This window comes from Dama dama, chromosome 22 (genome assembly GCF_033118175.1).
Source record: "Dama dama isolate Ldn47 chromosome 22, ASM3311817v1, whole genome shotgun sequence".
Lineage (NCBI taxonomy): Eukaryota > Metazoa > Chordata > Mammalia > Artiodactyla > Cervidae > Dama > Dama dama.
The window spans coordinates 5,460,208-5,483,898 of NC_083702.1; the positions used below are offsets into that span (position 1 = coordinate 5,460,208).

The 23,691-nt window shown below is 54.7% G+C and overlaps 1 protein-coding gene across 2 annotated transcripts in view; it reads right to left on the reverse strand.

Moving 5' to 3' along the window:
• PARVB (parvin beta) overlaps positions 1–23,691 on the reverse strand; it is a 114,758-nt gene that overhangs the window by 5,673 nt on the left and 85,394 nt on the right. For both annotated transcript variants that reach the window (XM_061124364.1, XM_061124363.1), the window contains exons 7-11: positions 21,864–21,922; positions 18,679–18,698; positions 10,988–11,049; positions 7,920–7,988; positions 3,960–4,061 (exon numbers count right to left, since the gene is read on the reverse strand). In XM_061124364.1, the coding sequence (XP_060980347.1) occupies positions 3,960–4,061; positions 7,920–7,988; positions 10,988–11,049; positions 18,679–18,698; positions 21,864–21,922 (312 nt within the window). The remainder of the gene's footprint in view (positions 1–3,959; positions 4,062–7,919; positions 7,989–10,987; positions 11,050–18,678; positions 18,699–21,863; positions 21,923–23,691) is intronic.

Below are 23,691 nucleotides of genomic sequence, written 5' to 3' on the forward strand. Positions count from 1 at the left end.
TGCCGAGAAAGTCCCCGGGCTCCGAGAGACGGGGCCGGGCTTCAGCCCACCCAAGTCTGGATGGGAATCTGTGCCCTGTCTCCGGGAGCATCCTGCCTCTTCCACCGTCAGCTGAGATCCAGATCCCTGATTCATACACACAACAGGTTTGGAGTTGAGACGGAGCCAGTACGGCCACGAGGGAGAGACAGGGCAAGGGCTGGGTTAGACTGTCAGCCCAACGTGGGAACAGATGTCTTCTGTGGCCCCAGGCTGGCAGGATGCGCCCCCATCACGGTGTGGAGCATGGTCAAGTCCACGAGGCCCCTCCCTGCCCTGAGGAAAGACTGGCTGGCCAGGGGATGGGGGTGTGTGGGGGGGAGGTGCAGGGGTCGGGGGAGCACCCTTTGAAGGCCCACCTCTCTGCAGCTGCTCAGCCCAACCAGTGATAGGTTTTCAGCAAGCCTTCCCTCTGCTTTCTTCTCCGTCCAAGGAACCCACCAGACAGGAGACTGCCCCTTTCTCCTTCCGTTCTCTCTGAGCCAAGCCTCAACCCCACAACCTCTCTGCCCCTGCAGAGAAGCGCCCTCGGGGCCCGGCTCCATGGACCCAGCACAAAGAAGAGCAAATACTTCCTGACAGGACGTGGGGCCACCCCCTTGACCGTGATCCCCGAGAGTGAGACCCCACCCCCAACCAGGCCACACTCTGAACCCCAAAGCCCCACACTGCTACCAGGAGCCAGTCCACAGCAGAACCCCCAAAGTGCTTTCTCTCTGTGATGCAAAGGAGTTTCAAAAAACCAGGTGAGGAGAGAGAAGGGTAGAGGGTCCCAGAAAGGAATGGGATCTCCTGACTCTGCCCCTGCCGACTGTGATCCATCCCCACCCCAAGGACCCCTTTCCTCTCCTGGGGACAGGGACTCTGATGAGGGAACAAATGGGAAAGCACCCTGAAACTGCAAAGCCCTTTCTGGGACTTGCTTCCAGGAATAACCTCCAAGTCTCCAGAACGCAGGCCACCCCCAGAGAGACAGGGACACTGTGGAATCTTCCAGATGACCACAGACCCAAGGTACCCAGCAAAGTGACCAGCACAGAGCAAGGCTCAGTGGTGGGCCTCAAACAAGAAGCGTGGGTGGTACCCACGCCTCTGAGATGGTTCGATGGGGCCGTTCAGTTGTTTGCAGGAATCTCAGGGTCAGAGACGTCCCATCTCATCTTTTTAAACTCCAGTGCGATGGTTTAAAAGCACACACCCATGGTACATCTAGGATTTGCTCACTGATCTCAGTCTCCTGTCACTGCTACAAGGATTCTCAGTGCCTGGCAGAGTCTGGGGTCCCTCAGTATGTGTCACCACTGCCTGGCCACATTGGGACGAGGTGTCTGGCCCCGACTGGAAGGGGGTTCAGGTCTGTGCAGCAGGAAAAGGCCATCATCTGCGAGGTGGTTGGAGGACCTGGAGGTTAGTAAGCCCCACGGCTAATGAGGAAGCTCCCGGTGGTACCAGGAGACCATCACTCATTGGGAGGAAGGGAAAGAATCCAGGGGTGGGGCTGGGGGCTAACACAGCCGGAGAAGGACCCTCCAGAATGCCAGCTTCCAGCCAGGAGAGCTCTGGAGGCCCTCGGGCCACCACTGGACCCTACAAGCGTTGACGGTCTCACACCACGTGGGATGCTGTCCCCTACAGCAGGCCCCCGTCTCCCGCTCAGAGGCGAAGGGGACCGAACAGGCTTTGAGCCTCCCAGGCCAGAGGGTGATGGACAGAGACTCGTCCTGTCTCAGAGGGAAGGAGGCCGGGGCTGGGAGGGGCCGCCCCTGCTACTGCACAGAGCCTGTCCCGGAAAGAAGCCCAGCTCCAGTTGGCTTGGCTGACTTCAACCTTCTCACCAGCCTTCGTGCTCATTTGAACAGAGAAAAGATCTCTCCAGAACAATGCTTCTGGGAACTTCCCTGGCGGTTCAGTGGCTAAGACTTCTGGGAACCTCCCTGGTGGTTCAGTGGTTAAGACTTTGCCTACCAGTGCAGGGGATATGGGATCAAAAGATCCCACATGCCTTGCAGCCATAAAAACCAACACATCAAACAGAAGCAATATTGTAACACATCCATAAAGACTTTAGAAATGGTCCAGGTCAAAAAACAAACAAACAGAAATCCTTCTGCAGCCAGCCATGTGGGCAGGAAATGCAAGATGAGCTCCATGACCAAACTGTCTGTCTTCCTGCCTCCTGACCAGCCCCGAGCATCCCCCCTACCCTGCCCCCTCTGCACTCCGAGGAGGGGAACGTGCCAGAACCTCACTGATCTGCTCTGATCCATCTCAGCGGGCCAGACGGCAGCGACATTTGGCCGCGAGCAAGCCGCCCTAGAGATGACAGAAGCAGGCTGATTGGTAAACACTGGCTCAGCTTCCGGATGCGTCTCTGGCTGCCTCCCTGACTCATGGGTCTAGCACTTCGGGAAAACAAAATGACAGATGCTCTCGAGTTCAAGCAATACGGTCAGTCCACGAGCCAGGTTTCTGAAGGCGAGGAACTAAACACTGCTGGGACGGCTGGACCTGCGGAAGCCCTTGGCAGGAGGTAAACACCTGGTCACAAGAGTGTCCCAAACGTGAAGGCTATGCCCTTTGACCCAAACAATCCTCTTTGAGGATTTTCCTAGAAAACAATCCACAGGAATGGAAACATATATATATATATTTATATTTACATATTCATGATCGTGGCATCTAGTCCCATCACTTCATGGCAAATAGATGGAGAAAAAGTGGAAACAATAACAGATTATATTTTCCTGGGCTCCAAAGTTGCTATGGATGGTGACTGCACAGCCATGAAATTAAAAGACGCTTGCTCCTTGGCAAGAAAGCTATGACCAACCTAGATAGCATATTAAAAAGCAGAGACATCATTTTGCCAACAAAGGTCCATATAGTCAAAGCTATGGTTTTTCCATGTGTGGATGCGAGAGTTGGACCACAAGGAAGGCTGCTGCTGCTGCTGCTGCTAAGTCACTTCAGTCGTGTCCGACTCTTTGCGACCCCATAGACGGCAGCCCACCAGGCTCCTCCATCTCTGGGATTCTCCAGGCAAGAATACTGGAGTGGGTTGCCATTTCCTTCTCCAAGGAAAGCTGAGTGCCAAAGAATCGATGCTTTTGAACTGGGGTGTTGGAGAAGACTCTTGAGAGTCCCTTGGACAGCAAGAAGATCAAACCAGTCAATCCTAAAGGAAATCAACCCTGATTATTCATTGGAAGGACTAATGCTGATGCTGAAGCTGAAGCTCCAATACTTTGGTCACCGGATGTGAAGAGCCGACTCATTGGAAAAGACCCTGATGCTGGGAAAGAGTGAAGGCAGGAGGAGAAGCGGGTGACAGAGGATGAGATGGTTGGATGGCATCACCGACTCAATGAGCATGAGCTTGGGCAAGCTCTGGGAGTCAGTGAAGGACAGGGAAGCCTGGCATGCTGTAGTCCATGGGGGTCAAAGATTTGGACACGACGTAGCTACTGAACAACAATATATTCACATGATACGTTATTGTTTTAATAGGCAGAAAGAAACAAATGGATCGCCCCAAAGTGGAAAACAGGGAGACTGGCATCACAGCCGCTCCATGGACTTTGTGCAGACAATGAAGATGGTGTCTAGGAAGCTCATGAAGCATCAGGCAGACCATGTGGCACGAACAGGGGAAGGATTTGCAACTCTACTAACATTCGGCCACAATTATTAAGACCAGCATCGTCCCAGGGAAAGAGTCCAACGAGAACGTGGCACACAACCCCTGGATGTGTTAGGCACTGCCCATGGGGCTCCTTCCTTTCCTGAGGGTCACATGTCATCACCACACCGTTTTCTGGGCAGGCTGGACTTCACAAAGAGCGGCCCGGGGATTCTACACTGCTCACTTGGATGAGCGTGTCCCAGGCCACTCCCAGGATGGAGACCGCGCACACACGTACCTTCTGGTCAAAGCTGTCAGGGGTCAGGTAGAAGTTGTGCAGGGGTACGAAGTAATCTTCCAGGAGCCCCATGAGCAGCACCAGGTACACGCCATCTGCAAACTACAGAGGAACACACGTGATGTTCTGGGCTGTACGCGGAGTCAGCAAAGGCTCTGCAGCCACTCAAACGGAGGAAAAGTGTTTTAGAGTTAAAAAAAAAAAGAATCCATCTCTTGTTGAGGAACTTGAGCCTGCAGTCAGGTGAAGGACCAGGGTGCAAAGTGGGCACTTGAGACTGTACATGATGACATGAAGTGCGGCTGAGTGGGGAGGACCAGACCACTGACCTCGGGGATAACGCTGGTCCCATCTCTCAGGGTGGCCGTGGGGACCCTGTGAGGAGGGGGCAGGGAGCACCGAGCATGCAGGGAGTGCTCCACCTGTGCCAGCAGTGGGCATGGTTAATCCACAGCCTGCAGGGTGCCCTAGGCTTTGGTTTGGGGTTTGCTGTCCTGTTCGGCTCCCTCATTTGGTAAGCTGCCTGGGAGTCTTCTTCTAGAGACATTCATGGCGGGACAAGACTTTCCCATGCCCTGGTGATGGAGAGTTTTTCCTAGCTGGGTCCTAATTGGTAGATCCCAGCCCCTCGACCTGCTACCTGGCCCAGCACCACCTCCCATGCACAGGAAGCGGCCGGGAATCTAGACCCAAAGACTCTGCTCTTTGCCTGGGCTCCCCCGCCCCCAAGAAGCCAGGACAGGAGGCACCTGCTCCTTTTACAGGTAACCCAACGGAGACTCACGAAGGCAGAGCAACTTGCCCAGGGGCAGGAGAGGACCAAGATGCGGGAGGCGGGGCCTGATCTCTGGGACACGGACCAGCACTCGGGGCGGGGAGGGGGGAGGCAGGACCTGCCCACCCTCCCTCCCAGAGGACATCTCCTGCAGATCAAGGACTTGTGACGAGCCCGGCCTCCAGATTCTAAAACTGTGTGGTCCAATACGGTTTCCACTGGCTACGTGTGCCTGCTGACATTCGTCACAGGCTTTTGAATGAGACTGACTTATTTCCAGTTTAAACAAGTGGGGAGAAGCTCAGAGAGGTTGAGGAACTGGCTTAGTGTCACAGAACTCAGAAGCTGCCCCACAATCTGAAAGTGCTTTTAAAAAGGAGAAAACACACACAAACACACACCCAGGGCAAGAACTGGAGCCCCGTTCGCATTGACTTGCAGGACATCAGAAGTTTAACAATGAACATACTTATGGAAATACTCACAGTCCTTTGCAACCACAAAAAGAAAGATCTGCATTTCGAGGGCTGGGTATCTCTTTTGGTGGATCACTGGCTCAAACTATTTTTAGGATATTACTTCATGTGTGTTTGCTAAGTCGCTTCAGTTGTGTCAGACTCTTTGCGACCCCTTAAGACTGTAGCCCACCAGGCTCCTCTGTCCATGGGATTCTCCAGGCAAGACTACTGGAGTGGGTTGCCATGCCCTCCTCCAGGGGCTCTTCCCGACCCAGGGATCGAACCCCGTTCTTGTACGTCTCCTACCCTGGCAGGAGCGCTCTTTACCACTAGCGCTACTTCGGAAGCCCCGTGACTTCACACCGTGCAGTGACAGGAACAAATGATGGCATACAGAGCAAACAGACATCAATGCAAATTTAAGTTCAGAACTCAGCCTCAGATGTGTGGCTGTTGATAGCGGCAGGCAGAGCCATCTGGGCAGTGACCATCATGGACAGCTGGCGAGGATGTGGGTTCTCACCACCGCCGACAAGAGTTTCAGGCGGGCCAAGCTTCCGGGCCCTCCGTGTAACTACCGACCTTTGCTCTAACAACCCCGTTTGTAGGAGTTTATCCCGAGGAAGCAGATAAAGGCATAAACAGCTGTGTGCAAAGATACTGGTCGTACCGCTTTTTGCCAGATCAGGAAACGTCCCATCACAAGGACTGGATTTAATGACACGCAGAATAGGAGGCAGCTACTAAAGCGAAGAACACAGACAGGCCAGACAACACGAAAGGGATGCGACAGAAACCCACTCACTCACACAAAAAGATGCCCACACTATTAAGTAACACTTTGCAAAACAGCTGTTTTACAAAAAAAAAAAAAATGACCCACAGCCATTTCAAAAAACACACTCATGCATACAAACCATCTAGAAAAATGCACACCCAACAGTTAGCTGAAGTTGGTTACCTCTGGAGAGAACGGCGAGGGAGTTGGGGCGGGGGCAGACTAAAAGGATGGTTCCTTTTCAAATGAGTACACTTCTGGACTGTTAACACATCAAGCCGCAAATAATCAGAGGCTAAACGTGCAATATTAGTAAACTGCTAAAAAAAAAAGTGTTCTTGCAAACAAAGCACAAATAAATATATACGTTAAAAAATGGACCATTCAGCTTTCAAACATAGAGCGAGCTGCCCGCAAGGAGCCATCCGTGTAGAGAAACGATCTGGAGTAAACCCCCAGCGCCGTTATCTCTGGGTGAGGGGATTACGGGTGATTTTTATTTGTTTTGGTTATCTGCATTTTCAGACATTTCTACAATGAACCTGAATTACTTTTTTAATTAGAAAAGCAAATGAGAAAAGTTAAAGAAAGAGGAAGGAATGAATGCAATCACCCAGGGGTTTAAGAAGGATCAGCGGCACATTAGAGAAACGGGCACCGAGAACACGAAAGACGTCAAACTCAAGCACCCAGCTAATCCTGGGGAAATTATATTTTGCCCTTAATGCTTGCCGAGTGCTCAAAACATATTTTCACGCTGCAGCTTTCTCTCTGAGTGGGGGTGGGGAGGTATACTTTCTATACTTGCGGCAGGAGAAATATGTGGTGTGTATTCACTAGAGGGATGCCAGCCAGCATTTGCTGGCTAAGCACTCAGGGTAGATGGCCATGGACAGCAGAAGCAGAGGGTGCCAGGGACCTCCCTGGTGGTCCAGAGGTTAAGACTCCTCACTCCCACTGCAGGGGGCTCGGGTTCGATCCCTGGTCGGGGAAATAGATTCCACATGCTGCGCAGCCACAAAAATTTTTTTAAATAAAAAAAAAAGAAGCATAAGCAGAGGCAGCTACACTTTCTAGCCTGAGGGACCCACCCACGCAGAAGCTCTTTGGTGGGGGTGCTGGCACCTTGGAGGGTGCTGTGGTTGAACTGCATCCCTGCACCAAAGAAGTCCCTGATGCTGGGAAAGATTGAGGGCAGGAGGTGAAGTGGGCAGCAGAGGACGAGATGGTTGGAGGGCATCACCGACTCAATGGACACGAGTTTGAGCAAGCTCCAGGAGCTGGTGATGGACAGGGAAGCCTGGCGCGCTACAGTCCATGGGGTCGCAGAGAGTCAGACACGACAGAGCGACGGAACAACAATGACCAGAAAAGATGTGTTGGAATCCTGACCGCCCCCCCAGAACCTGTGTGTAAACTTACTTGGAAATAGGGTCTTGGCGGAAGTAAGGTCATTAGGGTGGGCCTTAATCACATACGATTGTGTTTTTACCAAAAACGGGGGGAAATTTGGATACAGATCCATGTGAAAGCCAAGATGGAGATGATACATCTGATGACTCAAGAAATGCCCAAAGTTACCAGCAAGCCACCAGAAGCTGGGGGAGGGGCCTGGCCCTGACCACCTTCCTGCCCTCCTCCCCACCCCCTCCCAGAGGCTCAGAAGGAACAGCCCTGCAGACACCCTGATCTGGGATTTCTGGCTTCCAGAACTATGAGGTTATATGTGTTATTTAAGGGGCTTTGTTCCAGGAGCCCCAGGAATTAAGATAGAGGGTGTGGGAGAAGGTCCAGGGGGCTGGGGCTGGGACTATTTCGACTGCATGATGGACAGTCTCTGTTTGATGAACACAATGCTGTCTGCTTTGTTCACAAGGCCCACTGAGGGTAAGAGAGCTGGCTGAAAACCACTCCAGACAAAGGATCCTTCAGCCCAGAACATGGCTCACCTGGGTCTCTAGCTCCGTCACCTCCAGATTCAGCTTGTTCAGGTGCTTGTTCACAAACGTGATGAGAGACTGCAAGGCAAAGAGACACAGGAAACGTGAGCGTGAGATTCGGCTCCCACATCATGGGACGGGCGCGACAGGTGCCATCTCTGGCTTCGTGAGACGCTTCCGTAATCTCCCCTATTGGCTGGAATGAAAGGCCCGAGTCGAAAACGAAATGTTCTTACAATCCCCCTTGGTTTTAATGAGATAAAACCTAAATCTATCCCAGCGGGTAAAGAAACGCACAACTCTGTCCACCAGCCCATGTGCACATGTGGTGTGCACACGTACCATATTTAACATCCCTGCAGAAGAGTCACCTGCGCCCTCGAGATGGATGTGACGGCTCCCACTCAGGGGGAGATAATTAAATGCTTCAACGTAGGCTAGATGTAGCTTTGAACTACAAAAGACTGAGACAGACAGGCGGCCTGGGGCCACCTCCGTCAGAGTTTCAGTAAATGAAGAGACCTCAGAGATTTGCTGCTGCTGCTGCTGCTGCTAAGTCGCTTCAGTCGTGTCCGACTCTGTGCGACCCCATAGATGGCAGCCCACCAGGCTCCCCCATCCCTGGGATTCTCCAGGCAAGAACACTGGAATGGGTTGCCATTTTCTTCTCCAATGCATGAAAATGAAAAGTGAAAGTGAAGTCACTCAATTGTGTCCGACTCTGCGACCCCATGGACCGCAGCCTACCAGGCTCCTCCGGCCATGGGATTTTCCAGGCAAGAGTACTGGAGTGGGCTGCCATTGCCTTCTCCGCCGAGATTTGCTGAGTCCTGGTATATACCTACACAGGGTCACTGGCTTCTTCTCTCTGGCAAAAGCTTAAAACTTGTCACTTGCAACTTTTCTCAGTAATCAAGCCCCACTTTAATGGAATCTCAGTATCAACCCCATCTCTCCCTACCCTGGACATGATGTCATTTCCTATTCATTTAACCCAACCATACTATGTGCCCAGCACTCTGCTTGGTGCTGGGGACACAAGACAGTAAGTAAGACAGAGCCCCACCCTGATGTCTGGGACACGATTTTCCATACACACACCCAGTGGAGGCAACAGGGAATCCAGAGATACAGCAAAGCTGATGAAATGTAAACGTCAGGGCCGGGTGGGAGGGTGTCAATGAGAAGCATGTGGATCCCTGGAAGATGAGGGGGCAGGGGAGGATCTGAGCTGGGGGGTAGGAGTGGGGGGAGTGGGTGGAGCAGCCACCCAGGCCGTGTACACCTGTGGGAGCCCTCCAGCGCCTTCCAGCGGGGGCTGGAGGTGGGTGGGATGGGAAAGAGGAGTTGGGCGTGACCTCGGAGGGACCTGGAGAGCTGGACAGGGCCCCCCTGCTTTTTTCCTAGGATTTGGGAGACACTAACACAACTTCCAGTGTGGGGGTGGGGAAGGGCCAGGCTGGAAGTCAGGGAAACCAAAGGATTCTTTCTTGGTCATTGCTGGGATCCCCACAACACGCCTTCTCAAAGAATGAATCGGATCTACTGCAAGTCAGGGCTTCCGTGGTGGCTCAGTGGTCAAGAATCCACCCGCCAGGGCAGGAGAGGGTGGTTTGATTCCTGGGCCGGGAAGATCCCCTGGAGAAGGAAATGGCAACCCACTCCAGTATTCTTGCCTGGAAAATCTCATGGACAGGAAAACCCCACGGCCTGCTGCAGGCCATGGGGTCGCAAAGAGTCAGACATGACTGAACTAGTGGACAACAACTTGTGCATGGATGTGAATGGGTTGTGAATCCATTCTTGGGAACGGATTCTAGGGGCCGGATGTGGCCGGGGTTGGGTTGGGAGTACTGCTCTGAGGGCCCAGAGTGTGTTGCTTATTATCCAAGGACATTAAGTAGGCTCGGCCCCAGAAGGCCCACTTCTGCAAAGTGCTTCAAGAACTAACAATCTCATCATCCCAGTCGGACCGACATTTTCCAAATGTGAGTTCCATAGGAATTTCATGTGTTCTATCCCAATATATTTAAATCAACAGATCTCACTACAGACAAACAAGCTTGGAAAAATGCACCCCTCCAAGCCCCCCTCTTAGTGAAGTGAAAGTCGCTCAGTCATGTCCAACTCTTTGAGACCCCATGAACTATCCAGTTCATGGAATTCTCCAGGCCAGAGTACTGGAGTGGGTAGCCTTTCCCTTCTCCAGGAGATCTTCCCAACCCAGGGATCAAACCCAGGGCTCCTGTATTGCAGGCAGATTCTTCCCAGCTGAGCCACCAGGGAAGCCCAAGCCCCCTCTTGGAGAACTGCAAAGCTTGTCAGCATATTACAGCCTCTGAGAAGTCCTGCATGAAGCAACCTGTGTGGGAAAACGATCCAAGATCGAGAGCTGTCTCCGCAGGGTCGAGGGCTCAGACTTTACAAGCTGAGATCCATCCCACCGCTGCCTTCCTGAGCATTCTGCAGGCACTCAAATAACTTGATGTGTACTGAGTCTTGATTCGTCTTGGGGGAGAGAAAGCCATCGGCCTGGAAGCTCGCCATTCCCCAGCCCCCGACTCCAGAGCCCTGTTCGCGCTACTTCTTCCATCGGAGACTGACCAGCAGGCTGCCTCCCCTTTGTGCTCCCAGCTGGGGAGACAGGCCAAATGGAGCTCAGAACGACTCCGCCAACAGCCCCTGCTTGTTTATCAGGCACGTCGTGGATGCAGCGTTGCGGTAACGAGGCCAGCACGAGCCAGCAGGCTGACGTGCTGAAAAACATTTCCACATTGAAAAAAAGCCTTGATTCGGAATGAACCGCCCCCCAACGCTGGCGGGGTAATTCACTCCACAGCAGTGGCGGGGCGGGTGGCCAGGAAGATACCCAGGAGCAGAGATGCTGAGTTAAAAAGGTGCTAATTTTATGCACCGCAGTTACGCTTTTGACTATAATTACACTTCAATCCATGTGGCAAACATTTCAGAGATTTCAAACATTTTCCCACCTCTTTCCCAGCACGAAGTTCATGCTGTAAAAAAAAAAAAAAAAAAACACCCAGAGATGGAGGGAAACACCATGACCGAAAACTCACCTTCTTCACGACACTGAGCTTGTCGGGGGCGTGGTCGAAGAGCGTGTCGAAGGCGTCCCGCTCTGCAGAGACACGGAGAAGCGTTTAAGGAAACGCGGCTGCTGCTCTGATCATCCCTGCACATCCCCGGAACCAAGCAGCATCTAATCCCCCGGCATGTTCCACCTGCCTGGGATCCTTTGCATTCCTGCCAGAGCCGAGACGCAGGTGCTGACGAGGAGCAAAATCAAGGGAAAGATGCTTTGAAGGGTCCCTTTAACTGAGTTTCTGCCTCCGAGCACAGAATACAGGGGAAGCACTCAGACACCATATCCTAGCGCCCATCCGTCACATTCTAATCTCTATTTTCCCCACACGCCTTATCTTGTTCAATACATCTGATGGATAAACCTGACCCCCTCCCCCACTAGTCGTGGCTGCCCCCTCAAACAAGCCCTCACCTGGGGATGGTGGCTACAACTTCCTGTTGAATGGATCCCACTCCTGCACTCCCAACCCCTCCGATCCATTCTCCCTTGAAGGCCCAGTGAGCCCTTTAAAGTTTTGCTGTTCAATCGCTAAGCTGTGTCCAACTCTTTGAGACCCCATGGGCTGCAGCACGCCAGGCTTCCCACTTTAAAGTGTAAACTGGATCATTTCTTTCCCCCTCCCCACCCCTGCTTTCTTGCTATAAAGAAAGGGGAGTGCCGAAGAATTGATGCTTTTGAACTGCGGTGTTGGAGAAGACTCTTGAGAGGCCCCTTGGACGGCAAGGAGATCCAACCAGTCCATCCTAAAGGAAATCAGTCCTGAATATTCACTGGAAGGACTGATGCTGAAGCTGAAGCTCCAATACTTTGGCCACCTGATGCAAAGAGTTGACTCATTTGAAAAGGCCGATGCTGGGAAAGATTGAAGGCAGAAGGAGAAGAGGATGACAGAGGACGAGATGGTTGGATGGCATCACCGACTCAATGGACATGAGTTTGAGCAAGCTCCGGGAGTCAGTGATGGACAGGGATGGATGGCGTGCTGCAGTCCATGGGGTCACAAAGAGCCGGACACAACTGAGCGACTGAACTGAACTGAACCCCACCCCTACAGGGACTAAAACTCCCCATCACTCTCTCATCACTTTTAGAATAAAGTCTCTCTCTCCCATGGGCCCATAGGGTCCACAAGTTCAGGATCACCCCCCAACACGCTCCCCGGAAACCTCACTCCACGCACCAGCACCTCCCTCCGTCACACGCCCACCACTGGGCCTCTGCACCTGTTCCTCATCAGCCTCACCTCCTTGAGGTCGTCTGGGGGGCCTTCTATGACCACCTGTCTCTAAAAGAGCACCCCACTTCCGCTCTCTGTCCTCTCACCCTGGTGCAACGTTCATAGCAATTACCCACGGCTGTCAGTAAAGAATCTGCCTGCAAGGCAAGAGACCCTGGTTCGATCCCTGGGTCGGGAAGATTCCCTACAGGAGGAGATGGCAACCCACTCCAGTATTCTTGCCTGTAGAATCCCATGGACAGAGGAGCCTGGCAGGCTATATAGTCCACGGGGTCGCAAGACTCGGACACAACTGAGCGACTAGCCCACCACCATCTCTCTGCAAGCACGTTCTGTTTTTACTTCTCTGCTGGACTATCTGCTCCCTGCAGCCCAGGACTGCTGGCTCACTTCTTCGCTGCACCATCACTGGCTCCAGAACCGTGAAGGGTCCGCAGCTGGTGCTCAGAACAAAGGAAAGAGCCAGGAAATCCTGCTCAGAACGCCTCAAGAGCTGCTCTTCCCGGGGTGTCCGCCTCTGTGGGAAGACCCACAGGGCCAGAAGGGGCCCATCCCGCTGCGTCCCAGGGACCCCAACCCACTCTTCTTGCCTGTCACTTGTGGGCCCAACCATGCCTTCCAAATTAACACAGAATCAGCCCCTTCTCTTTCAGTTGCGAGGCCACCAGAGGCCAGGGCGATGTGGCCATCAGTGGACTAGACAGGAGCAGGGCTGTCTGGGGCCGGGGCCTGCTTCCAGCCTGAGGCTGCCGTGGCGGGTCACACAGGGGCAGACAGAGCCCCTGGACCGCCTGGAGCCCAGGCAGCGGGGCGGAGGTCTCAGGGTGGGACCCAGGGCTGTGGGGGAGTTGCTGCTAGGACAGAGGGGGTGGGCCATCCTGGAGGCCCTGGGGCCCCCCTTCTGTCCTCAAGGGTCCCCAGCCCCCCAAGGTGCCTGGGGGTGGCCAGTGCTCAGAGAACCTCAACCAGCAGAGAGGCCCTGTTTCTGGGTCTCTATCCAAGCTGGGACTGGGACTCAAACCCCCGGCGTGGAGTCTGGGGGAGGGCTGGGGTAGGAAGAGCCTCTCCATCTGTCTGGAAGGGACTGGGACCCAGAGCTAGAGATGACCCAGCGCCTGCTTCAGGACCACACCGACAGAGAGGGGAGAAACGAGAAGAAGGCAGGTCATGACCGAGGAGCCAGAGCCTGCGCCTGTCCTGGGGGAAGTGTCCCAGCTACTCCCCCGGGGCTGCCCCCAAAGGCAGGCGCTCAGCATCCACCGGCCAGGGCTCCCGAAGGCAGCTGGCCCAGCCCAGGTAGCCTCCCCCTGGCCTTGGGGGCAGGTGGCAGGAAGGAAGGTGAGAGGCAAAGAGGAAGGTGTGTATGCACGGTGTGTGTGTGTGTGTGCGTGTGTGGTGTGTACACACACGTGTGCACAGGGGTGGGCAGTGCGTCTGCGGAGGGGCACCCTGCTTTTTTCACCTAAAGGCCAACAGCAACCCAAAGGCCCGACCCCGCAGGTTTCCCTCCCCCCCAGCTTTTCTACTGCGGCAGCTGTAAATTATTTTTATAATCATCCAAGTCCGATTATACTCAACAAGGCAGTCTGCTAAGAGGGAGGAGAAAAAAAAAAAAAAAGCTAAATCTTCACAAAGCAAAACACAAACTTTAAATGCAGCTTTTAAGAAAACCCCCAGGAGCAGAACAGCCTTGACGTCAGCCGGGTATATTTAGCCGAGCCACCGCTGGGCCGGCAGAGGCAGGACGGCAGGGGGGCCATCACGGGGCCTAGAGGCCGGAGCCCCCACGCCCGCTCACCTGCACCTGGGCGGGCGGATGGCGTCACGGCCGAGGCCTGGGGAATGACAACTAATCTGGCCGAGAGCCTGGGGCCCATGACTTGGGCAAAGCATCTCCCTCCATAAGGTGGGGGTGAAAACAGACCCCAGCTCACCACCAGTGTGAAGGATTAAGCGAGGTAAAGAATCAAGGGCTTCCCAAGTGGCGCTGGTGGTAAAGAACCCAAATGCATGTGCAGGAGACATTAGAGACATGGGTTTGATCCCTGGGTCGGGAAGAGCCCCTGGAGGAGGGCAAGGCAGCCCACTCCAGTGTTCTTGCTTGGAGAATCCCATGGACAGAGGACCCTGGTGGGGGGCTATAGTGCATAGAGTCGCAAAGAGACGGACACGACTGAAGAGACTTAGCACCCAGCACACGCAGGGAAACGTTCTCCCCCGGTGGCTCAGACGGTAAAGCGTCTGCCCACAGTGAGGGAGACCCGGGTTCAATCCCTGGGTAGGGAAGATCTCCTGGAGAAGGAAATGGCAACCCACTCCAGGATTCTTGCCTGGAAGACCCCCACGGATGGAGGAGCCTGGTAGGCTACGGTCCTCGCGGTCACAAAGAGTCGGACAGGACTGAGCGACTTCACTTTCACTTTCACGCACAGGGTATAAAGGGAGAAGCAAGTGTGTCCCTGATGTCCTCTCGTCCTGACCCCCACCCTGACCTCCCTGTAGGCTCTGGGGACAGTCACAGGGATGAATGAACATGGGGCAGCCCCGCCCCTGGGAAGGGCACAGGCAGTCCAAGAATGGGTACCAATAAAGCCAGAAAGATGCAGGGAGCGGCCGCATCAGCCAGGGCCCCAGTGTCCACCCAGGTTCAACTTCTGATGATGCTCAGCTTACTCCAGACGAAGTAAGCTCTGTCTGAGTCTACATTTTTGAAATCGGAAGGTCTGTCCAAAAGTCCAGAATTTCTGGCTTCTCTTGAAGAAACAAGAGCCAAGGAAACAGTGAACCTTCATTCGCCCTCTCCAACTCCCAGCATCGACAAGCCGCCCGTGGAAGTGGGGGCGCAGACTCCCCTGTTCGCCCCCAGGCACCAGCACTCCCCACCGCACACAGCACAGAGGTGGGGGCGGAGGCAGCCCTTCATCATTCAGTATTCTCAACACTTCCCTCTGTGATCCCCCTGGTCCCTGGGGACCCCCAGCTTGGGGATGTGGACACAGGCCTGGGGTCAGAGAAGCCCCGATGTTTGAGCCAGGGCTCGCTGGGACAAGAAGAGGAGGGTGTTCTGGGCAGAGGGAACAGAAAGCCAAGAGTGGGTTCCAGACAGTGTGGCCTTGGTGGGGGAGGCTAAGAGGGATGGGTCCCTTGGGGGTGAAAGGAGTGGTGGAAGGTGGAGACCAGGAATGGCGTGATCCAGCTGCAGCATCGGGAGCAACAGGGAGATGTGAAGGGGAGAGACCAGGGGCTGCAAGGAGTCCTGGAAGAAAAGGAAGACAGCTTCTCCATCCTTCTCTCCAACTTCCTGAAGCCCAGGAGGGGGAGGGGCGCTTGCGGAGGAGAGGCAGCCAGCAAGCCCGTTACCATGGAGATCGGGCTGCAGCTCCCCAGCTCCCCTGGGGAGAGAAGGGCCTCCCATCCACCCCAGCCAGGACAGCAGAGCCCGAAGGTGGTGGTGGGGGGGGGGGTCCCAGGGGAGGTGAAGAGCGCCCTCCCACCCCCCACCTCACTCAGAGTGCTAAGGTGAGAAACAGGCTGAGAACTGGGCTCCCTGTGAAGCCTGCACCACCCCGGCGCCCTGTCCCAGGGCAGACATGAGCCACGGAGGGTCTGCCTGGTGTTGCGGTGCTCCTGGAACGCGTGTGGTCCAGGGCTGGGGATGCACGTGGGGGGCACACGCCCCAGCCCACAGGAGGCTTACAGCTCAAGGCACGTGTGCGTGCTCAGTCGTGTCCCACTCTTTGTGACCCCCATGGACCGGAGCCTGCCAGGCTCCTCTGTCCATGCGATTCTCCAGGCCAGAATCCTGGAGTGGGTTGCCATTTCCTCTCCCAGGGGAGCCTCCCGACCCAGGGATCGAACCTGCATCTCCAACATCAGCAGGCAGATCCTTTACCACTGGGCCAACCGGGAAGTCCATGACTCAAGGAGCCATGTGCCAAAGGCAAGAGGGCAGGGCCAAGCGGGGGTCCCTGACTGTCCAGGTGCCCCCATGCCTGTCAGGCACGGAGCAAAGTGTTCCCAGCAAGCAAAGAGGTGAGTAAAGAGATAATGGAGGGCGAGGGGGCCAGAGGACAGGCGGTGATTCGGGCAGGGGCGTCAAGGAGGGCCTCCCTGGAGGAGGTGAGCCATGGGGTAATCTAGAGGGGGAGCATTTCAGGCTGAGGGTACTGTGCGTATAAGAGCTGGAAGGGGAGTGCGGGGTGGGGGGCTGCTGAAGGTGCACAGGGGGGCCAGGAGGCCAGAGCAGAGAAGAGGGGGTGTCCAAAGGGTGATCTAAGGGGGCCTGGGAAGCCCCTGCAAGGGCTGCAAGGCTTTAGCTTTTGGCAAGCTGGGGGTGAGCAGAGGGAGGGGTTAAGGTGTGCAGAGGAGCCAACTCGAGGGGCCAGTGGGGGGAGGTGATGGGGTCTTGGGGCCACGGGGTCCAAGGGCTCCCGCAGGAGACGGGCTGGCAGAAGCTGCCACGCGTCAGGGTAACCAGGAGGCCCAGGGACCTGCGTCAGCAGGAGCAGAGCTGGGGGTGGGCGAGTCGCCTGTCACCCACTAATGGCCTGTTTGTATTTCAGGAGCACGGGTGGCCCCGGATGTAACGAGGGCGACGACTCCAGGCTCTTCAGCCTCTTGGGTGCCCGCCCCCCACCACGCTCAGCCATCCCCGGGGGCTCTCAGCCACCATCCAGTCCACCAGACCCCCAAGCGCCCCTCATCAGGGCTGCCAGGGCCTTTCTGGCTGAGTGTCTAGCCCCTTCTAGCATGGGAGGCTGCACACAGACCCCAGCGGAACTGATTCCCCCCCGAAGCCCCCCAGCTAGTCCAGTCCCACTAGTCCTGTCCCCCGCACGGAAGTGAAAACGCACAGGAAGCCAAGGCAATGCTTAAAGATGCTCGGAGGGTCCCACCTGGGTCACCTCTGTCCTCGACAATCCCACCGGCTCTGATCCCCTCCTGCCGAAGGGACAGGGAGCAGACAGCAGGGTGCCCTGCGCCCACCCCTCCGCACGCCCAGGGCAGGGCCAGGCGCCCCCACACCGGCCCTGGAGCTGCACGCCCCAGCCTATTCTGCAGCCTCAGCAACTGAACACAGGAGGATTCCTTTTCACTCCCTTTTTATTTAATGTTTTTTAATAATAAAGACATTAAAAAGAACTCCACTGCTACTTAAAAAAAAAAAAGTTAAGACTGCATTTCCCCAGCACTGCTCAAGGACTACTTAAGGACACTTAAGGACATATAATTGCTGCATTTTCTCTGGTTCAAGACCTCTGGGAACTGAAGAGCCGCTCGTCCTCTTTGTACCCAAGTGGCAGGGGTGTCTCTGGTCCCCATAATCACTGTGAGGCCACAGAGGCCAAGCTCGGGGTGCCCCCAAGGTGCACCCCTCACCCCAAGGCCCCCACCCGCAGCTAGGGACCAGCTCCGGTGGCCGGCTCACAAGGCATGCAGGAAACTTCTATTTGGTCTCTATTTTCCTCCTAACATCTACGCTCCCCTCTCTGCTCTCTGGAGAACATGGCATTTGGGGAGTGCTGAGGGCTTCTTGATTTGAAATATCACCAAAGCGGGGAGCCTGACTCCAGCTGCCTCTGGCTGTGACTAAGAGCTGGGGGCTTCCCCTCCCGGAGGGCTGAAACGCTGCCATGAGCTGCCCTTGCACCTGCCACCCTTCCCCGAGATGAAGATGGGATGGTGGGGCCCTCAGGGGGCAGGGGACAGCTCTGTGGGAACAGCCACTGAAAACCAACAGAGGAAGAGCCCTGGGCCAAGCAGAGCGAACGTCTGTTATCTCACAAAATCCACCAGCAACCCCGAGGACCCATTTCACAGATGGGGAGCAGCGAGGTGAAGGAGGAGGCCAAAGGTCACCCAGCTGGGACCAGAGTCAAGGCTGCCTGACTCTAAGGTCTGCTAAGCCGGAGATTTTAAGGTGGAAAGCTACGTATGAAAGTACATCCTAGGACCTCCCTGGCTAAGTGGCTAAGACTCTGCGCTCCCGACGCGGGGGTCTCCTATTCCATCCCTGGTCAGAGACCTAGGTCCTGCATGCTGCAACTAAGAGCTCAAATGCCACAACTAAAGATTCCGCGGGCCGCAACTGAGATCCGGTGCAGCCCAATAAATTAAATAAATGATCCGTTCGGTAAAAAGTACATCTCATAAGGAACCTCTGAACCTCCGGCTAGCTAATGATGCTCTGTATTCACAGGGACATCCGCCCTCCCCCTTCTGGTTCACCCCCACCCACCACACTTCTCTAACCCCCCGCCCAACCTCCCGACAGCTGAGAAGCAAACCACATGCCAAAACCCACCCTGGGCCCTGCGGCCTCTGAGAGACCGTGTGAACCCTGGGGGTTCCTGGGGTGGCCCCACAGTGCCCGGCGACCTCAGATGCCCCATACCCTCCCCAACTGCTTCCCCCAAGTTACTTACCAAAGCGCCCCATCATCATCCTGCAAACAAGAGCAGAGAGAAGCATCAGACGGTCCTCAGAGCTGAGTGAGCCGTGGGGCGGAGGGTGGTGGGGGTGCCCTGCAGGCCCCCAGCTGGCCAGTCGAAGTTATAAAAATGTAAGTCCCACTTGGATAAGTTCTCTCCCGCTCTAATTACAAGCAGGAGGTGCTTATGTGGATTCTAAATGTTTGCACAAGACAGGCAGCAAATAGACATCTCTAAGCCATCCTTTTAATGCCATTTGGGGGGATTGGGGGTAGCGGGCATTTAATCAAGGGAGTAGTTAACACGGAGAACAATTCAACAGAAAACAGGTCTTCTGGCACCTTGAGCTTAAACTTTAAAATAAAACGATTACAATCCATCAGGTGCTTGGTCGTGTCTGACTCTTGTGACCCCATGGACTGTAGCCCACCAGGCTCCTCTGTCCATGGGATTCTCCAGGCAAGAACACTGGAGTGGGTTGCCATTTCCTTCTCCAGGGGATCTTCCTGACCGTGGGATCGAACCCACGTCTCCTGCACTGCGGGCGGATTCTTTACCACTTGAACCATCAGGGAAGCCTTGAGTTTAATCTTTAAAATAGAAGGGTGCAGACTACCCAGAGGTCACATTCTGGGGAGTGAGGACAACACATTTCCAGGGAAGCGGGAAACTAAAGGGTCCTGGAGAAACACAGGCTGGGCCCTGACTCAGGGTGAGAGCTGAAGCCACGAAGGACGGGTGGCTGGGTCCTCCCAGAGGATCTGAGAGCACAAACACACAGGTGCTTTCTGTGCACCAGCTTCCTGAGAGGCAACGAGACCTCGGCTTCACCCCCAAACCCGTCTAGACTCAAGTCCTTTCGACCTTGTTTAACAAGTAGTCTCTAGAGCACCTACTATGCACAGACCATAGAGATATGGAAATAAACACCCCGTGGCCCTGCCGCAGGACCCCTGATGGTAAGAGAGACTCCTAAGCCCACATTTCTACACAGCCCACACACACCAGAAATGAGACATACAGGAGATGCTATGGGAAGTAAAAGGAAGCCAGCCACTCCTGCTTGGCAAACAGGGAGGGCTTCCTGGAGGAGGTGACCCATAGGACAGAGAAACCTGGAGGAGGCTGGGCAGCCTCTGCTGGAAGCCTCTCTCTACCTTGACTTCGGGGCACCCCTCCCCCCCTCCCCCCACCACACTGCCTGAAATTCCCTGAGGGCCACACTGTACTTCCCACAAGGCCCCTGGGCTGGATTTCACATTTCTACGGACACGATCTTTCTTGCCAGTGAGACCGCCACCCATGGAGGAGTGAAACCGCATCCTCTTAGCCTCTGGGCACCCAGCACCGCAGGCCCTGTGGGTGCTGGTGACCAGTGTCAATCGTTGGGGCCACTCCCCCAGGGGCCGGCTCTGGAGACAAAGCTCCCACTGCCCCCTGCTGCCCTCTCAGGGATCCCTCACCCACTTCGAGACCAGGGAAGACGGACATAGCATCTTCCCATCACTGCAGGCAAGTAAAAGTTAAGGATTTTGAAAGAGGAAATGGGGGAGAGGTGTTTAGACTGATCGGGAGGACCCGTGGTCCTCACTGATTCATCCATCTATCTTAGCTCCGTCAGAGGGAGGGCGCCCCCCACCATCAATAGGCCTGGCTGCTCCCGACCCCTTCAATGGGCCATCTGCCTCCTGCCCTCCCATCCAGGGGGACCAGGGACTCGCTGTGACCCACAGAAGACAAGGACACAGCATGCAGGGGGCCAGAGGCCTGCAGTTGCCCTGTCACGCCCCGAGGACCCTGAGGACGCCCGGAAGGAAGCCGGCTCCATGAAAGTGAAAGACACGGGGAGGGACAGAGGCCTCCACCGGCCAACGCCAACCACCAAACTGTCAGCAAACAAAGTGACCGTTTATTTAAGCCCCGAGGTTTGGGGTGGTTATTTACACAACAATGGATAACCAAGACGCTAGCCAGCTCCTGACTACCCACCCCCCAAGCTGCCCTTCCCCTGCTCCCAAAGGGGCCGAGCTGGCTGCTTGAGACCCCTCCCCGGGCCAGGCTCAGCACCGCGTCCGCGTCCCCCCTCCCCTCCCGGGGGCCATGAACAGCTGTGCACACACGTCAGGAAACACCCGTCTCTCCCGTCCACCTGACAGCTCCCACACGGGGAGTGGCTTCCTGTGTCGGCCTGATTTCTGAAAGACCATCCGTGAATTCATGGCACAGTAATTAATCACTCCCTGAACTGAGCAGGTGGGTGAGCTGAGACGATCAATTTTTAATGTCCTGTTTCATCAGAAACAGCTTTAGTAGGGAGACACAGAGGCAGTGCATTTTAAAGGTTCTTTGTAGGGTGTCCTAAGGCCTCTTACAAACCACACACAAAATATTCATTTGATTTGCTATTGTCAATAGATTTGAAGCTTTTCAGACTTCTTAAAAACTGCCCTCCAGCCTTCTCGAAAAGGCCAGAGATGGCTCAGGACTTTCTCAAAGGAAGTTCTAGTTTAGATGCGTGACTCCCTCCCTCCGATGGAGCTAAGATAGATGGATGAATCAATCAGGACCACGGGTCCCTGGACCAGTCTAAACACCTCTGTCCCATTCCCTCTCTCAACATTCTTAAAGTTCACCTTCCAAATAAGGAATAACAGTCCACATCTTTGGGGAATAACAATCCACATCTTTGGAGAATAACTTACTTCAAAACATTGAAAATTTGGACGTCATTAGCATGCCTAACTACAAGGAAGTTCACTGTTATAAATTTCCCCTCATTCTTACAAGAGATTTTGAACGTGATCAATTATATTTTTCTTTATTATTCCCTGTCTCATTCCAGAAAAGATTTACAGCAGCGTAAAGAAGTTTTAATTCATATGCCACAGGTATTGACTCATTTTTCAATTTAGGGAGAAAATAAAAGATATGGGATTTCTCATTTAAACACCAAACCAAACTGCTATGTTGCCCTTCTTCAGCAAGACAAACAAACAAAAAAGAAAACAACAAAAATCAAAACCAAAAACACTTTGAAGAAAGTGCACGAAAGGTGGAAAGCTAGGGTGGACACTTCGAGAAAATTCCATCCCAGGGTCAAGGGTCACATAGAGGAAAATGGCCCCTACATGTCTGTGGGTCCCCAGCTGGAGCGGGGCCTGGGGGCGGGGTCCACTTACTCGGTGGTCGTCGTCAGCTCCTCGGTGACGTGGCTGGAGTGCAGCAGGCCTTCCCGTTTCTGAAAACCCCAAAATGGACAAGCAGATCAACATGCGGGCGGGCAGGCAGAGCAGGAGGACATCACTGGCGGGGTGGCCACAGGGGTGGCCCTTTGGTGGCTGGAACCTGCTCCCCATTACCCTCCCCAAACCCTCTGCTCTCCACACTGTTCTTAATGCAGCTGTGGGGGTCTCAGGAGAGTCACCCCAGCTCCCAAAGGACGCCCTGCAGCTGGGGAGGCAGGCAGCATGAAGGAATATGCATGACATGAGGGAGGCACCAGATTAAATAACACAGGTGCACTGGGCTGAACAGGATCGCCCAGGAGCCGTGTCCATTCAGAGCCTCCGAGCGTCACCTCATTTGGAAACAGGGTCTCCGCAGATGTAATGAGTTAAGATGAGACTGTGACGGACTAGGGTGAGTCCTGGCTGAAGACTGAAGTCCTTATGAGAAGAGAAGAGAGAGACACAGAGGGAAGAGGCCACGTGAGGCGGAGGCAGAGACCGGAGGCGCGTGTCCACACCCCAAGGAAAGCCAAGGGCGTCGGCAGGTGCTGGAAAAGGGAAGGAAGGGACCCTCCTTCGCAGGGACCCAGTCGGCGCCCCGATCAGGACTTCGGGCCTCTGTTATGTGAGAGAACAAATGTCTGCTTTTTTCAGCCACTGCTTGGAGGGATTTTGTTCCAGCAGCCCCAAGACACGAGCATGGTGTGTGATACACCTGTCCTGGAGCCTGGCAGGTGCAGAGAGGCGACAATGGTGGTGGAGGGGGAGCCTGTGCGTCCCCTCCTCAGGGGAGAGCTCAGAAGTCTAACCCAACCCCACTGTGAGCTCCTACTTGAACCCCTCCGTGGACAGGGAGCTCGCTTCCTGCTAGACACTTCTCGAGATCCAAGCTCCATGGGCTTTCCTGAGCTCAGCCTCCAGGGAACTCTCACCACTGGATCTAGTGCATGGAGAGTAACCAGCATTGGGCAGCTGTCAGCTTTCCCAAGGCTTCACCCTGGCTGATTCTCAGGAGCGCCCATGGGCGCTGGGGGCGGGGGTGTGTGACTCAGAGACATGTTATCCACTTACTCACACATCAAAGGTGCATCATGCTCTTACCGGACTCTGGACCCAGAGCTGGGTATAAGTCAGACAGACTGAATATGTTGAAGTCTATAGTAGAGACTCTTAAGAACCCCTTGGACTGCAAGGAGATCCAACCAGTCAATCCTAAAGGAAATCAGTCCTGACTATTCTGATGGACTGGTGCTGAAGCTGAAGCTCCAATACTTTGGCCACCTGATGCGAAGAGCTGACTCATTGGAAAAGAGCCTGATGCTGGAAAAGATTGAAGGCGGGAGGAGAAGGGGACGACAGAGGATGAGATGATTGGATGGCATCACCGACTCGATGGATGAAAGTTCAAGCAATACAGGATATAGTGAAGGGAAGCATGGCGTGCTGCAGTCTATGGGGTTGGGAAGAGTTGGACAGGACTCAGCAACTAAACAATAACAACACAGTAGAATCTCAGTTTTACGGGGAAAGCGCTGCAGCTCAGGAAAACCAAGTGACCTTCCAAGGCCACGTTGCCAGGTGCAAACGCAGCCTTCCCTCACTCCTTCCCTCCACGAACTGCCACGCTTCTCGCATCTCCCCATATCGACTGGATAATCGGACACGCAGGGAACAGGCCAGGGGCAGCTCTAAGGCCTGAGGCTGGCCAGTCCCCAGGGCCTCCCCTCCTGCTTCATCTCTCTCTGGCCGTGGCCCAGAGAATCCTCCCGTGACCTTGGTC